The sequence below is a fragment of the Punctularia strigosozonata genome, assembly GCF_000264995.1.
Source record: "Punctularia strigosozonata HHB-11173 SS5 unplaced genomic scaffold PUNSTscaffold_1, whole genome shotgun sequence".
NCBI lineage: Eukaryota > Fungi > Basidiomycota > Agaricomycetes > Corticiales > Punctulariaceae > Punctularia > Punctularia strigosozonata.
This window is the reverse complement of record NW_006767433.1, coordinates 374,770-389,035: the sequence shown is the minus strand read 5'-3', so window position 1 is coordinate 389,035 and position 14,266 is coordinate 374,770. Positions and strand designations below refer to the sequence as shown.

Here is a 14,266-nt window from a genome sequence, read left to right as displayed (position 1 = left end):
CCAACAGCTACGTACGCTCGGTTTTGCGACTTGCTGTAGTCGAGATACAACATACACAGATGCACCGCGTTCTTCTCATAAATGAAATTGTCCGAATCATCTTCGCTAACAATATTGACTACGCCAAGCGGGACAACGGCCTGTTGAGCTGCGCGTACACTTGCAAGGCATGGGCTCAAATAGCGTTGGACGATATTTGGCAAACTCTCACGGACTTCGAGATATTACTGAAGATTCTCCCTTCCTATGAAGAAACCCGGCAAGGGCAGTGGGTACGTCATGAACATTCTTCCGTGTCTAGCCATCCGAGTTGATGGTCGTGTCAGTCCTTCTCGCGCGAGCCTACTGGGGCTGAATGGGGACGCTTCGAAAGCTATTGTCGTCGGGTCACGGGCATTGAAATTGAACACCGCACCTTCAAGCACATTGCAGAAAGCGTGTTTGATTCTCTACTAGCCCGTGATCGGGCTCGTCGCCTCTTCCCCCGGATGGACTGGCTTTTATTTAATCCAGAGACGTTTTGTGCCCGACATGCGACCATTTTCCTCACCTCTGCGATGAAGAGCTTCATCATCTCAGACAGCAAAGTCGGGGCGTGGGAAGTCGAAGTCGTTGAGGACGTCAAGTACTTCCTCCGCACTCTGCTTGCAACATCTACCCCTAACATGACAGATATACACGTTGGCGGCCCCGTCTTTGATCTTCCCTTGCTTGAGAAACTCTGCGAGCTCGACAAGTTGAACTCACTCAATCTCAATCTCATGGCCGAATTCTTCCGAGACGACGAACGCGCGGTTGGCCTCATCCGTCGATTATGGGAGCTTCCTGATCTGCAGAGAATGGAGGTCAAGCTGGATCCCAGCATGAGGACCATCGCTGCACCGGATACATTGCACCAAATATTCGAAGAAATACCCGATGATGATGCGGATGATCCAACAGTTATCGAAGAGCTCCAGTTGGAAGCGCAGATCCCCGCCGTCTGCGACCTCGTACGCTTGCTCCCAGCGCTCAATCTTGATATTTCGACGATGAAACCGGAGCCTCAGGAAGTATGGGACGAGCTCTTGGACCTCGTGTTTCGGCTGCCTGCCGAACATGCTTGCGAACTGCGCATCCACTTCAATAGGCCTAGCGACCCGCCCGATTGGCAACGCCCCATCTCCGCGCTGTTCTTTTTGCAGATGCCCAGGTTCACGGCGCTCACCAGCCTTCGAATCAGCGTAGCCTTCAAGTGGACAGACACGGTCGTGGATCACATCGCTCGCTCGTGTCCAGCGTTGCAGAACGTCAGCCTAATGAGGAGCCAGGAATACGCTGAAGATGAAACTCAGCTGACCTGTGCTTCCCTCAAGTCCTTCGCCGTGCATTGCCCCCAGTTGTGGGTCCTGCACATCAATATCAACCCAACGCGCATAACCCCTGACCATACCCTGCTGCCAGCTGGGCACCACGGGAACACTAGCCTCCGCATGCTCATGCTGGAGGAATACATGTGGATCGAAGGTGATCTAGATCTCACAGAAGGACGTTGGTGCCACCGCTTGAGTGAGGTGATCGATCACCTCTTTCCGCGACTGAACGGCTTTGCCTTCTGGCCCCCTCCGCGTCCTGGCACCGACGCTGAAAATGGGCCGAAGGAGGTGATCAGAGCTCGCGTCCTCGGAAACATACGAAATAAACAGCGCCGCCGCGGCCTGCAGCCTCCGGACCTCATCAGAGACGAATACCCGCTTGGCCTTTGGTGGGTGTAAGGTAGAGTGAATCAAGATGCTTTGATGAACCTATGCCGTACGCTTTTAGCGGCGAAGACGATGTCATCTGGTATATCAATAGCATGAGTAGGGTGTTAGTTGCATCGCAGATATTGGCTGCTAGTAATCAAACTTCTGAGCCTAAGAGGCACGAGCGTGTACAACCGTACACAGCTTGGGCGAGAAATGCGGTTTCGTGTACGACACATGACTTATCATCGCTAACGTGTCTTATTATCCATTGCTACGCAGTGGTGTTGATTGCGCGCGGAATTTAAACCATTTACCTGCTATTAGTGGGCGCCAGTTACGAAACACAGAACAACACGAAACAGGTTGATCGGGTAGGGAGAACATGACGAACACCAGTGTGAAGATACGGGGGGCGGATCCATGCGGTAACCCTAGCCGGTGGCGGACGATGGCCCCGGATGAGCCTGGAAGGTAAGCTGACCTGTAGTGGGAGGTAGAGCTCGCAGCCACAACTTCGTGAGTTCTTCATCGTGGAGCGATACCTCGAGCTGAGAACCCTCGACTAATTTTTCTTCTCCCAGTTCGTCTTCATCTTCACGCTCCTCCTCCTCCGGATCGACAAAAAACGCAAAGTTCTCCTTCCTATCTTCAACTACCTTCCCGAGCCCCGACTGGATTTTCGTCTCCAACTGCCAATGCAGAGTAAAGGGATGTGGTGATTTGTGCTCGAACTCGATGATCGCCTCCAGGGTGGTGGGCGCGATATTTCGCAGTTTCACGGCGCGCTGCGCCGCGGGGAACAAGGGTGGTGGGGACGAGCCGCCTGGTACATGGTCATTCTTGGCCTCGTTTTTCTTCGGATCGATCATCTCCAGAAGCTTTTTTTCCGAGAAGGACCGGCAGTTGATATCCAGGTATTTGAGATGGATAGACAGCATCGTGAAATCGCGCAGCGCCGCAGGGTCACAATCGAGCGACCTGATGTACAGGTTTTCGAGGAGGGGAAAGAGCAGCTCTTTTGGTCGCGACGCCCGCTTCATGAATGCTGTATACTCTTCACCGTCGAGTTCGACTCGGAGCGTCGTCACGTTCGGGGCAGAGAAATGATCGAAGAAACGGAGGAGGTAGTCGCAGCCCATGTCGCCCAGATCCAGCTCAACGAGCGATGGTACCGTGATGGGGGGCGTGGTCCAGACGTCGTCTTCCCGGGGGCCGCTGTAGTGCAACGAGAGCTTTTCGAGGTTGGGACTATCGGCTAACATCGTCCGCCACGCCTCGAACGACGGTCGGACATGGTTAGCGTGAAGCTTGATTTGCAGCGATCGAAGGCCTCGTATCCAGGTCCGGGACTGCATCCACGGGATAGCAACTCCGATGATCGATAGCTCCCTTAGCCGTGGGGTAACGCCACCGAAGATCGTGACATTGTCGCAACAGATGTGGACGCGCTGAGGCTTCTTCCAGTCCTCAAAGTAATAAAGCTCCATGTGCTCGAGTAATGGCGCGGGCGTTCCGTTGGCTATACGCGAGGAAACGGCGTTCTTGCAGTACTCGTCGCGGTACATGAGCCGTACACTGCGGAGGCGATGAGATTCGGGTATGATGATGTCGGCAACCGTATCGATGTCTTGTCGACTAATCGTCACGCCCGGAATCTGGTTTTCGAGTGTAGGCGTGTCGATGACGATGTCTAGGGGCTGCTTGCGGGAGCGGGCCACGTAGGTAACTCCGCGGGAAATGTGGGACGTATCTTTGAATAGAATGTATCGCCATAGAGAGCTATGGTTCAAAGCAACGTGCCTCCAGTGCCGACAGACATGAGAGACGACCACCTCGAAGGCGGGCTCTAGCTTCTGAGGGTCGCGGTCATCCTCGTCTAAGTCTTCGTCACGAACGAGCTGCGCTTCGCGCCCGAGGGTGAATATCGTCGAAAGTAGCTCAACGGGAAGGTTGTCAACCGGAAGGCGCGAGGGAGTGGATACAGGACACGACTAAAGTTCAGGGATGTTATGAGAGTCGCGAAGCAGGTCTTGCGCAGCCACTCACGGAAGTTGGAGGCGGCGATCTATTACGACTTGAAGATGCTTCACCTTGCTTCGAATAGGGAACCGGCTGTTGTGGAGGACGTATGAGACATCGTTAGACATGTAATCTTGCGTTGCAGCGTATATCGTTACACACCATGTCCCTTGGGCGGAAGGTTGGAGAGACGTTGGGCAAACGCGGCACGCCTACGTCAACCTTGACATTTTAAGGATCTGAAACAACCTGAGACACGATCCATGTACGACTTACTGTGGTCATCGCTCGATGTCGGAATCCAGGGGTTGGTCCGATATCTGGAGCCTGGATCTAGCACCGGACGTAGATGGTAAAATACGCCCTTCAGGGGTGTCTAAACTTTTCAATACGCAGAGCGTCAAGGAACCGGTCAGAACCAGTGCGCCTGGGGGTGTCATATGTTGTGTCGAGGGTGGTGCGGAAGATCTCCTTTAGGCGCTTGGTACGACTCGCGGCGTGAGGCGGCATGGAATGAGATGATGTCCGCCTTCCGCCAGCCCGCGTTGCCGCAAACCTCGCATCAGATTTGCGATACATGCCGAACCTCCTAGCCCGATACGAGTCGTGTCAGGAGGCGCGACTTATCCATACATGGCAATTGCGGGGCCGATGCAGGCCAGGATCTTGGTTTGAGTTCCCAGATCTCGATAACATCTACAACCTAAACCTCGCTTCCCTTCCCGCTCAATTAGCGTGATTAGAGTCGACCTGGAATGCAGTCCGCGCCTACGGTTGAGTAGCGTTGACTGGAGGACGAGCGCGAATAAGTCAATACTCACTGGGTTTGGTCAATTCAAGTCAACGCTTCAGATCCTTCCGCGAGCATTCGAGTCCCGCAAACACCGCAATCTATGATCGAGAGGCTATCAGCGCGTGATTTTTGGCAGTCGTCCGACACGGTGCAGACGCCCCTCCAAAACTCTTGGCTGGCATATTCATGACTTATAGGGGGTCGCGTCCAGACTCCAGAGCACTCGTCCAAAAAAACGCGCAATACAAAGATCCGTTACAAAACAAGATAACGTATGATCCGAATGAGTTACAATACAGAATGCATGAGGGAGCAGGAACACGAGGTCGTAGATGGGACGTGCATGAATAGAAGCGTAACGAAAGGAGTGTGTTGACGCGGTGTGCAAAAAAATGGCGCGCAGAAAGACAGGGTGAAAATTATGGTATATTAGAACCTGCGCGAAGCGCCGACCAAACCTTCTATCGATTGATGCTCGAGATCGTTGCGTGCCTTGAGGATGGCAGCGTGCATCTCCTTCATGGCGTTACCCAGCTTGACGCCGAATCGGCTGAGGATATCCCTCTGCCACGCGTCGTACTTCGCGTTCACCCGAGCTTGAACCTGCTCGTAATCGATGACGCACACCCCGAACGACTTCTGCGTCTCCGAAGTGTCGAAGGTCGAGCGAGCCTTCTTGATCTCCGTCAGTAGTTGCTGCCAGTGCGCGAGCGAGTCGCCCAAGCGGTTGAAGACGTATTCCGCCTCGAGGTCCCAGAGGGACTGGAACTGCAGCCACTTGCCGACGTAGTCGCGAAGCTGCTGGACTTTATTCTCCACCAGCGCAAACGGCCGTTCCAGCGTGTCGTCGGGAAATCTGGTCAGCTAAAGCACAGTAAGCGTCTAGAAGCACGAAGAAGATTCGAGGCTTACCAAAGACGTATACGTAGTTTCTGATGTAGTACCAACCTGCATTTGCAGTCCGATTTCGTAACGCGAGCTTTGGATCCTGCGGAGCAAGCACACGGTTCCTGCAGATTCCGATCAGGACCGGGAAGAAGTGACGGAGTATATTCAGTTGACCCACCTAGCCACTCGTGAAGTTGCCTTATCCAGGTCTGACGGGCGTATTCTATTGGCGGGTCCAAGAAAATGACCTGGTTCTGTATCCGGATTTCGTGCACAATTGGCTTCATCACGAGATGTCCCTCGAGGCCCTGATGGCGTGGCAGATCAGCGGGTGGGGATGGGCCAGATTGATGGACGGCTAACCCTATCATCCTTCATGCGCTTATCGGCGCGCCGCTTGTTGTTGAGGTCTCGGACCGGGGCAATCCCCACTCGCGAGTCACCATCGTCGGTCCGGTCGAACTCTGAGCACCACACCTGGATGATGTGCGTCAAGCGCTGGAGGAGGATGCCCTCTATCCGTTTATCCAGCTCCGCCACCCATTGATCAAGATTGGCGTAGCCCTCGAGGTTCAGGCGGTCGATCTGCGTTTCTCGGATGTCAGTATCAACGCAGTGCGTCACGGTATGTCCACATACCGCAGCCTGTATTTTGCCCAAGAGATCGCTAAACGCCTCAGGTGTGTACGGACAGGCGGCGAGGTCTTCGACCGCTCTAGTGATCTCCTTGTACAGGTCAATGACATTGTTTGTCTTGTCCTGGTTGTAGGTGAAGGTCAATCGCAAGACGGCAGGGATATAGAATGGCGAAGCCAACCTGGAGCACGGAGACGACGCTGGCGAACTCCCGGACGAACTGAATGTGCCGGTTGTCCCGTCCGTCAGCCGAGGGCACATAACGAGCAGTATCGTATTGGTTGACGAAGTAATCCCATCGAATGCTCATGCCTATCGCGAAAGTCAGCCACAATGCAGTCTCCAGATAACATACACTCACCCCGACTGATCATCCTTTGAGCTTCGTTCCGATACTCGGCCACAAGCCACTCTATCCCTTGGTTCTTCTCGACCAGATCTAGAGTCTGCCCGTACGTCCTCACCGTCTCCATCAAGCTTACGGCATGCGGATACACCCTCTTGGCATCCTTCGCCATATTCGTGATGGCGTGCGGCACCTGGAAGTTTAACCACAGGAGGTTTCGGACCTCCTTGAACAGCGTGATGATCTGCGGGTCGAAGTTGACCGCAAGTTGGAACCCGCCCCCTCTGAGGCGCACGATCTCGAATAAGCGCCCGTTCACGCCCATGTCCCGCCGGTTGATGTCCTGCAGCCATGCCTCGAACACGGGCCGGGTGTCGAGTTTGCGCCGGAAGGCCGAAGATTCAGACTGGAGTTTCTGCCCCTCGGCGTAAAGCTCCCAGCCTTTGCCGAGAACGTCCTCAACGCGCTTCATGTAGGTGAGCAGCTGCCGTTCGATTTGGCGCGCCCAGATAATGGCGCCTGCGATGGGCGGAAGATCTCGCATTTGTGACATATGGTAGGCTTCCGAGAAACGATATTGTGTCTTGAACTATCGCGGACATGAGTACGGATACTGTGATGATCGCGACTGCGTACCTTGTCATGGAGGCGTTTGATGTCCTCCTTGACGGAGTCGATGAGCTGCGTCTGATATTCTTGGATGGCTCCACGAATCTGGAACGGGCTCGTTAGGATGACGAAACACAGCGCTGGCAGGGAGCAAACCTTGGGCCGGACGAAGAGCGCATTGAACTTAGAGAAAACGCGGAACATCTCATTCGCATTCCTTGCAGTTCCGAGCCTGTCCCTTAGTCTGGCGATTATTTGGTTTTCGACCCTTGCCACGCGCTCGTTGTACGCATTCTCCGCAGTGACCCAAATCTCGGTCCCGTCTGCGCGCCATCAGTACACCATCCGAACCTTCACTGGATATAACTGTGACTCACCGACAGAAACGTCCAGCACATCGATCCTCTTCACGATTTCGTAGGCCTCTCTGACCTCCTCCTCCATGTCCATCCCACCAACCTCAATCCCAACACCCAAACCTTTCGTCGGACCGGTCATCACCGCCAACTGCTCATGCTGCTTCCTCCAGTCCCTCAAATACCTCACACGTTCTTGCAGCTTCGCGTGCGCCGGCACGACCTTGATTGGGATGAACTTCTCACTTCGCTTCCTGGTGACCTCACGTGCGACGTTGGTAAATTCTTTGATAAGGTCGTCCCACGTCCGGAAAATGTTCATCGTCGTGGAGAGTAGACGTTCGAAGGTGTCATACGGCGTATAGGGCAGACGGTGAGATGTGAGCACGCGCACGAGCTGGTCGTTGAAGTCGCGCGAGATGGCTTCGACAAGAGGAAGGGCACGTCGGATGGGATAGGGCGAGAGCTTCAGTTTACGATTGAGGTGGCCGAAGATGAGAACAAGCGATTCCTGGATTTTGTCGAGGTCGGTGGCGGATAGCAGCTCATTGAGGGGGAAATCCTTCATGAGCTGGTTGTACTTGTGTACTAAAGAAAGGCATGAGCACCGCGAGTCGCAACGGACGACTGTATGCGAGCACACCTTGATCTGTCGCGTCCTTCAATCCGGTGTCCGCGATGAAACTGACCGTCGCATGGAATCGTTTCGCGTTCCTCAAGCACTCCATGACCATCAGCACCTCGTCACCTCTCAGCTGCGCCTCGATACCCTCCAACGCCCTCTCCAAACTCAGCCAGAAGTTGATCTCCTGCGATGCCGTCCCGCTGCTGACATCCCGGTTGAGCTTCGTCACCGCCTGGATGCTCTTGATCCACGCGTTTACATGCGCATGCAATGTATTGAGGAAGGTAGAGTCATTGAGAAGCTTGGGCGGGAGGTCGGAGATGGTGGGTCGCCGGTTGGCAGCGTGCGCGGCTTCGACGGCTTTTTGGATCGCGGGATGGATAATGAGGTGTGTTTCGGGAATTTCGACGTTCTGTTGGAGGTGAAGCAAGGAGAGTTCAAGTTCGGCGAACTTCTTCTTGGTCATAGGTATGCCTATCGCATGCTCGTCAGTGCGATATTCTACTGTACAAGCATGGTCACTCACCCATCTTGGTATCGTTGTCCTTCACCCCCCCTCTTGACCCTACGAATGCTTCGAACCAGGGCTTAACACCGGCACTGACGACTGCATGCAAACTCTCGTATGGTGTTTCATCGCCTCCAAACAGGTTAAGGACGTGTAGTTGTGCTGCCAGCGGAGTGAGAGGATCCAGCGTCGGCGTCCGCTTGATGAGGGCTACTGTCATGACTTGAGCTGGAGTGTAACTGAGTTGTGTTGTCAATTGGTAAGTGTACGTGGGCGGCTGCCCGTCATCTGTATACGCGTTAGGCTGCACTATCAGGGCAGATATTCAACGGGAGCGCACCTTCGACATCGTCCTTGATCTTCGATACGTAGATCACGCCATTCCCTTCTGCCGCAAATCGAGCCACCCTCTCTTCAAAGTAATCGTCGAACAGGTCCGCTAAATCCTCAGGCGACGCGCCTAACAACGCGGGTAGCAGCGCGAGGATATAAGTTTTGAACACCGACGGGTCGAAGGTCGACGCTGTCGCTGAGGTGCTAGGTTCTCCGACCGTGTCCCCGGGAGAGTGACGCCCATTGATGCCGTTGGTACCGTTGGTGCCGTTGATACCATTCGTGGTCAGCCCGTTGGTAGTAGGGACCGGTGTCGGTGTGAGCGGGGGTTCCATTACGCGCTGATATGCAGTGTCGTTAGTTTCAGAGTTCTTCGTATCGTAGTGTGCTGGCGGTAGTCCTAGAATCGTCCGCGACAGTGCTCTGAGAGACCAGGATGACCGGCGAGGTTGAACGGCAGGCCTCCGGTGGTCGAGGGAATAATTCTGCGGAAATGTGTTGTAAGCGACGTTCATCGTGCCCGTAGCGTATTGAGCCGTACATGCTGCCGTTAGATTAACGTCGAAACCGCACCAGGCAGCGAGGAATCCTCGTGTGTTCACGAAAGCCGGACGTGAGCGTGGCGACCGACGCGTCCCCATCAAGCTGTGGCTGCGCCTAACCTGCGATAATCCAGCTTTGACTCTTTTTTTCAGAAAAATGTTATCGACCAAGTCAACATGCGGCTTAAGTAATAACGCGAGTACCCCCCCAACTTGCTCTGTGACCACCTCCTTGCGTGTTTTGTGACGTGGATTGCACGACGTGATTTTGAAGGGGCCAACGTCTCGGCCATTAAATTTGATTGCGGCAGGGTTGGAACCTCGTCCTGGCCGATGATGGGTGCGGAAAGTCCTTGAGGACAAGGCCGTGTCTCTGCTGAGGCAAGTCAATGCTTGATTCAAGCACATTAATTTTGTGTGAATTTTTCCTGGTATATGCTATAATGGGGTTCAAATGGCCCTCATCGCTTCATCGTATTCTGTTCGCAAGCGTATAGAGCTATACAAATGCACCGATTCTGGGTCATATCTGAACGATGGAAACCCTCGCGTACACAAGCACCATTCGGAGAGGAGGGTCTTTTCGCCTCGCTTCGTGCTTCGCGTCACACAGTTCGCTACATCCATGTATCGAGATCACGTTCACCGGTGCCCGAACACCGGACGAGGAGTGTACGGCTCCTCGAGGTACTTCATCTCCTCGTCCGTAAGCTTGATCTCCACCGCGGCTGTTGCACGAAATCAGCGATGGAACAGATGAGAGAGAAGAACATCTTACCGATCAGGTCCTTGAGGTTGTCGAGGCTCGTTGTGCCAACAATAGGTGCGGTAATACCTGTGGTGCGATCAGGAGCCCGCCAAGCTTCCACCTTCATGAGCAACCTACCGTCCTTCTGCATACTGTAAGCCACGGCGATCTGTGCCATGGAGACTCCCCGCTTCTTCGCGATTTCCTCGACGCTGTGAGAGGTCGTATCAGTATCACTGATCTCCCAAGATCGCGGTACAACTGACTGTGTCACGATCGCATCCGTCCCGTAGCCAGAATACGCGCTTTGCCAGCTTGCGTAGACTTTAGCCAAGTCTCTACCAACATCGTCGATGAACTTCACTCACGGATCTTTCTCGGCGCGCTTGGTCTTCGCGGACAAGGGCCGGGTAATATAGCCACGCGCCAGAGGACTCCAGGGAATGATGCCAACCCCGAAATGCTTCATGCGCGTACGACGTCAAACGGGATCTCTCGAGCGAGTTGATTGACACACCTGGCAAGTTGGGAACATCTCCCGCTCTTCCTCTCGGTAGAGAAGATTATGATGGTTCTGCATTGAGACGAAAGGTGTGAGGTTGTTATTGATCGCAAAATCTGCCAGAATAGAGTCAGGATTCGCATGATCAACAAATATCATGGATTTGATGCAGACGTACTCTGCATGACGTTGACTACATAGGTCAAGAAATCAGTCGTCGGCTGGTTCGCATGAGGAAGAGAACCAACATTGCCAAGCGTGACAGGAACTCATGCCCACGTATCGGACATATCCTGCCTTCACGACGTCATGCAGGGCTTGCATCTGGAGGAGCAGCCATCGTCAGGATGATCGCAAGGTGAAAGGGTATGAACACACCGTTTCCTCTATCGGAGTGTCGTAATCGAACCGGTGACATTGCAGGAGATCAACATAGTCCAGCTGCAGACGCTCGAGAGAATGCTTGACCGAGTCGAAGATGTGCTAGCGTGCTAGACTTCAATACCTGTATCCATGATTATCCTACCCGATGCAAACCTTGCGACTCAGACCGTGCTGGTTAACGTATCCAACCGCGTCAAGATCCGGGATCGTAGTCAGGTACTCTCCATAGGTCTTGCCGACGGCGCCATACAACTGGAGGAATGTAGAACCAGCCCGGAGTCATGATCGTACTCTGATACAAGAATAATGAGCATACCTTTGTCATGACGACAATCTCGTCTCGGGGCAAGTCTAACTGCTTGATCGCACGCCCAAGGATGATTTCAGACAGCCCATTCGAATATACCTGGTGATCTTATCAGAAATACCGACACGTCTCTCGTCAAAACAGCACGGACGTTGGCAGTATCGAAGGTCTGGATGCCTGAATCATATCTATGGTATGATTTCGCAACTCAAACGTGGATCAGATACGTGAGAGCTTATCACTCACGCATATTTGATGTGCTTTATGGCTTCTTGCTCGTCGAGCAGCCATTCTTGCCAACCGGGATCTCCTGCATGGAAGACCGACATTCACTCCATGAATGCGTCGACTCGGAGAAAGGTATGAACGGACCATATGACATGCAGCCCAGGATGATCTTCGAGACTTTCAGACCCGATTTACCAAGCCGAACTAACGCAAACATCACAATCGCACAGTTCAATTCAAGTCACAAAAGTACACACCATATGGCATTGTACGTTTTGCGACGACGGACATCTTTATGGACTGTGTGGGCTGACTGTAGGGTCGTGGCAAGAGTGTGGAAGGCTTCCTGTCTGTCTGCTGCAGTTCTCATATACCTGTAGGTGGGTCGCGGCCCTCATGATGACGCATTATCTCCTTCAATGTACGAAGAACACACCTTCGACCGCCGGAACGATTCGTGGAGGCATGCCGGTCGCCGAGCATGCTATCAGCAATCGGCCTGTCCCCGAGGTGTTTCACTGCAATACCGCTCAACCGGAGCCTTCAAGCCTCGGTGAGTGATATCGTCGGGGTCACCGTGAGCAGTCATCCATTGCAAAGCTCACAGCCACGGTCCCCAAAGCAATCCTTGACCCACGAATGCAAGGTTCCGAGTCGAAGTGAATGGACACGGCCAAGATAAGAATGCAGTAAACGTGGACGCACAGCCTTATTTGGACTGCATGATGGCAGCACCCAAGAAGATATCACAGGGATACAGGTGTGTGTGCGCTCGCGGGCGTGTTGCATCTACTCTCACCAACGGCTGAACGCACTAAACACAAGGGGTTGCGTCCAAAGTAGCGAACGGTATACATCTAGGAGCGATTGCTGTGGTCTCCGAAACCATGGCGGTTCTCAGATGACAGCGAGGACGAAAACATTGCTGCGCAAGACCTATGTTCGGAAGATGACACATCAGGAAAACTGTCCTAAGGCAAAATGCACAAATGCAGTGTTAGCGTGACAAATAGGCCAATTTTGTCATATGTGACAAGTTGGCAACTATGTGCACACTGTGTGCAGATTATGTGTATTGTGTGCAGGTAGTTTGCAGTGTGTGTAAGTGGTGTGCAGTGTATGCAGCATCCTTGCAGTATATGTTCTTTGTTTGCTGTTTTTTGAATGTCTTCATTGTTTTTTGTAAGATGTTTCACAGAAACCTGATTTTACTAATTTGTTGGCTATGGAAGCAGTTCACAAAGAATGATGGAGAAATGTCAAATACCATGTCAGAAGTCCAATGATGCAGAGCTTTCATCTTCGAAAAATCTTGATCTATATAGTAAGGCAGGGCCAGTGCGAACACTGGTAATGTGGAGCTGTCAGGGTATGCGCTGGACCTCCTAGAAGCAGTGTGTATCCCTCGGGACAGCGGTGGAGACGCTGTCGCACAAGGCAGGGAGGCAACTGAGTATATACTGTACTTTTGCGACCATAAGTTCGTCCCACATCCCCGGGGCACCCGAACCAAACTTATTGTCTCCTGTCCCCCTGGCACTCTGAACCTCCGGGACACATTATATCTGATCGTGTGATAAAAAAATCTGACCTCGTAAGCACGTGTCCCTAGGGCAGGCTGCGGATGAACTTGCCATGGCCCCAAACTTGGGGGGTGTCCCCTGTCCCCCTCCAACCTGGCTGAACTTACGGTCGTAAAAGTACAGTAGTCCTATATAGTAATTAGAGACAACATAGCTCAGTGCTATAGCTACATAGTGATACATAGCTCATAGGTGCAATCAATATAGCACCCATAAATATGGGATGTATCTGTATAGTAATGATAGCAGGTCTCCCAATGCACAAATACCATGATTGAAACCAGACTCAGGTCTTGAATGATAATATTAGTCACTCTATATACTATTAGACTGATACATACTTATAACTATCTACAAAGTGATTAAGTTTGTGCTATCTGGAAGGCCGGGACAGTGGCCCAAAGCGGACTTAGACGAATCAACGCGGCTGACACCGGTCACGTGATTAAATCGTGACGTGGTTGGTCGACTCGAGTCAGCTCACTCTGCTCTCCGCCGCGCTCGCAAATGCGCCGGACGCAGCGCTTGCAAGTCCGCCGTCCGCCCACCTCGCGCTTGCAAGTGCGCAGCCCACCGCGCTAGCAAGTCCGCCGGCCCTCGCGCTTGCAAGTGCGCCGCCCGCCGCGCTCGCAAATGCGCCAGACGCGGCGCTCGCAAATGCGCTGAACGCGGCGCTTGCAAGTGCGCCGGCCCACCGCGCGGAACGTCCGACCCCTCCTTCGCCCAACCCCCGAGCGGGAGCCGCCAACGCGGTCTCGCTGGGGGATGCCTCCTTCGCCTCCCACCCTGGCACCCCCCCTCGACTTGCCCCGAGTGCGAGCCGCCAACGCGGTCGCACTCGGGGTCACCTCTCGCACTCGCGCCCCGCCCCGCCCCGCCCGCCTTCGATCAACCCCGAGCCCGAGCCGCCAACGCGGTCGGGCTCGGTGTCGCATCCCGCCCCCCGCGCCCGCCTCCGACCAGCCTCTCGCCAGCCTCTCGCCCGCCTTCTCACCCGCCTCCCCGCCTCTCGCCCGCCTCCCCGCGTCTCTTCCCCCGCGTCTCACCCGCCTCCCCGCCTCCCCGCCTCCCCGCCTCCCCGCCTCCCCGCCTCTCGCCGCCTTCTCGCCGGTGTCCCCGCCCCTCTCCGGCC

At 54.0% G+C, this 14,266-nt stretch overlaps 5 protein-coding genes across 5 annotated transcripts; 2 read left to right on the top strand and 3 right to left on the bottom strand.

The window, feature by feature from the left end:
• Nucleotides 1-59: 59 nt before the first annotated feature.
• Nucleotides 60-1,754, top strand: PUNSTDRAFT_128907 (uncharacterized protein; the record flags this gene model as incomplete). Its single annotated transcript, XM_007378072.1, has 2 exons — nt 60-272; nt 327-1,754. 2 exons carry the CDS (start codon nt 60-62, stop codon nt 1,752-1,754), a joined length of 1,641 nt encoding a protein of 546 aa, XP_007378134.1.
• A 998-nt stretch (nt 1,755-2,752) lies between these two features.
• On the bottom strand, nt 2,753-3,685 carry PUNSTDRAFT_28088 (uncharacterized protein; the record flags this gene model as incomplete). The annotated part of the gene is made up of 1 exon (XM_007378071.1): nt 2,753-3,685. A coding segment is annotated over one exon (933 nt), but the record flags the coding sequence as incomplete, so codon positions are not given.
• Nucleotides 3,686-4,968: 1,283 nt separating this feature from the next.
• On the bottom strand, nt 4,969-9,175 carry PUNSTDRAFT_109520 (dynein heavy chain protein 2; the record flags this gene model as incomplete). Its single annotated transcript, XM_007378070.1, has 13 exons — nt 4,969-5,403; nt 5,452-5,549; nt 5,606-5,735; nt 5,791-6,012; nt 6,067-6,186; nt 6,245-6,375; nt 6,425-6,998; nt 7,046-7,123; nt 7,175-7,341; nt 7,396-7,962; nt 8,018-8,473; nt 8,526-8,795; nt 8,848-9,175. 13 exons carry the CDS (start codon nt 9,173-9,175, stop codon nt 4,969-4,971), a joined length of 3,576 nt encoding a protein of 1,191 aa, XP_007378132.1.
• Nucleotides 9,176-9,830: 655 nt separating this feature from the next.
• On the bottom strand, nt 9,831-11,768 carry PUNSTDRAFT_94208 (Aldo/keto reductase; the record flags this gene model as incomplete). Its single annotated transcript, XM_007378069.1, has 14 exons — nt 9,831-10,110; nt 10,161-10,217; nt 10,269-10,342; nt 10,397-10,444; nt 10,499-10,593; nt 10,648-10,748; nt 10,811-10,825; nt 10,881-10,956; nt 11,011-11,115; nt 11,170-11,268; nt 11,333-11,422; nt 11,475-11,511; nt 11,570-11,633; nt 11,696-11,768. The coding sequence occupies 14 exons, from the start codon at nt 11,766-11,768 to the stop codon at nt 10,025-10,027; spliced, it is 1,020 nt and encodes a 339-aa protein (XP_007378131.1). The 3' UTR covers nt 9,831-10,024.
• Nucleotides 11,769-12,032: 264 nt separating this feature from the next.
• On the top strand, nt 12,033-14,244 carry PUNSTDRAFT_128903 (uncharacterized protein; the record flags this gene model as incomplete). Its single annotated transcript, XM_007378068.1, has 2 exons — nt 12,033-12,104; nt 13,614-14,244. Coding segments are annotated over 2 exons (703 nt in total), but the record flags the coding sequence as incomplete, so codon positions are not given.
• Between the last annotated feature and the right edge of the window lie 22 nt (nt 14,245-14,266).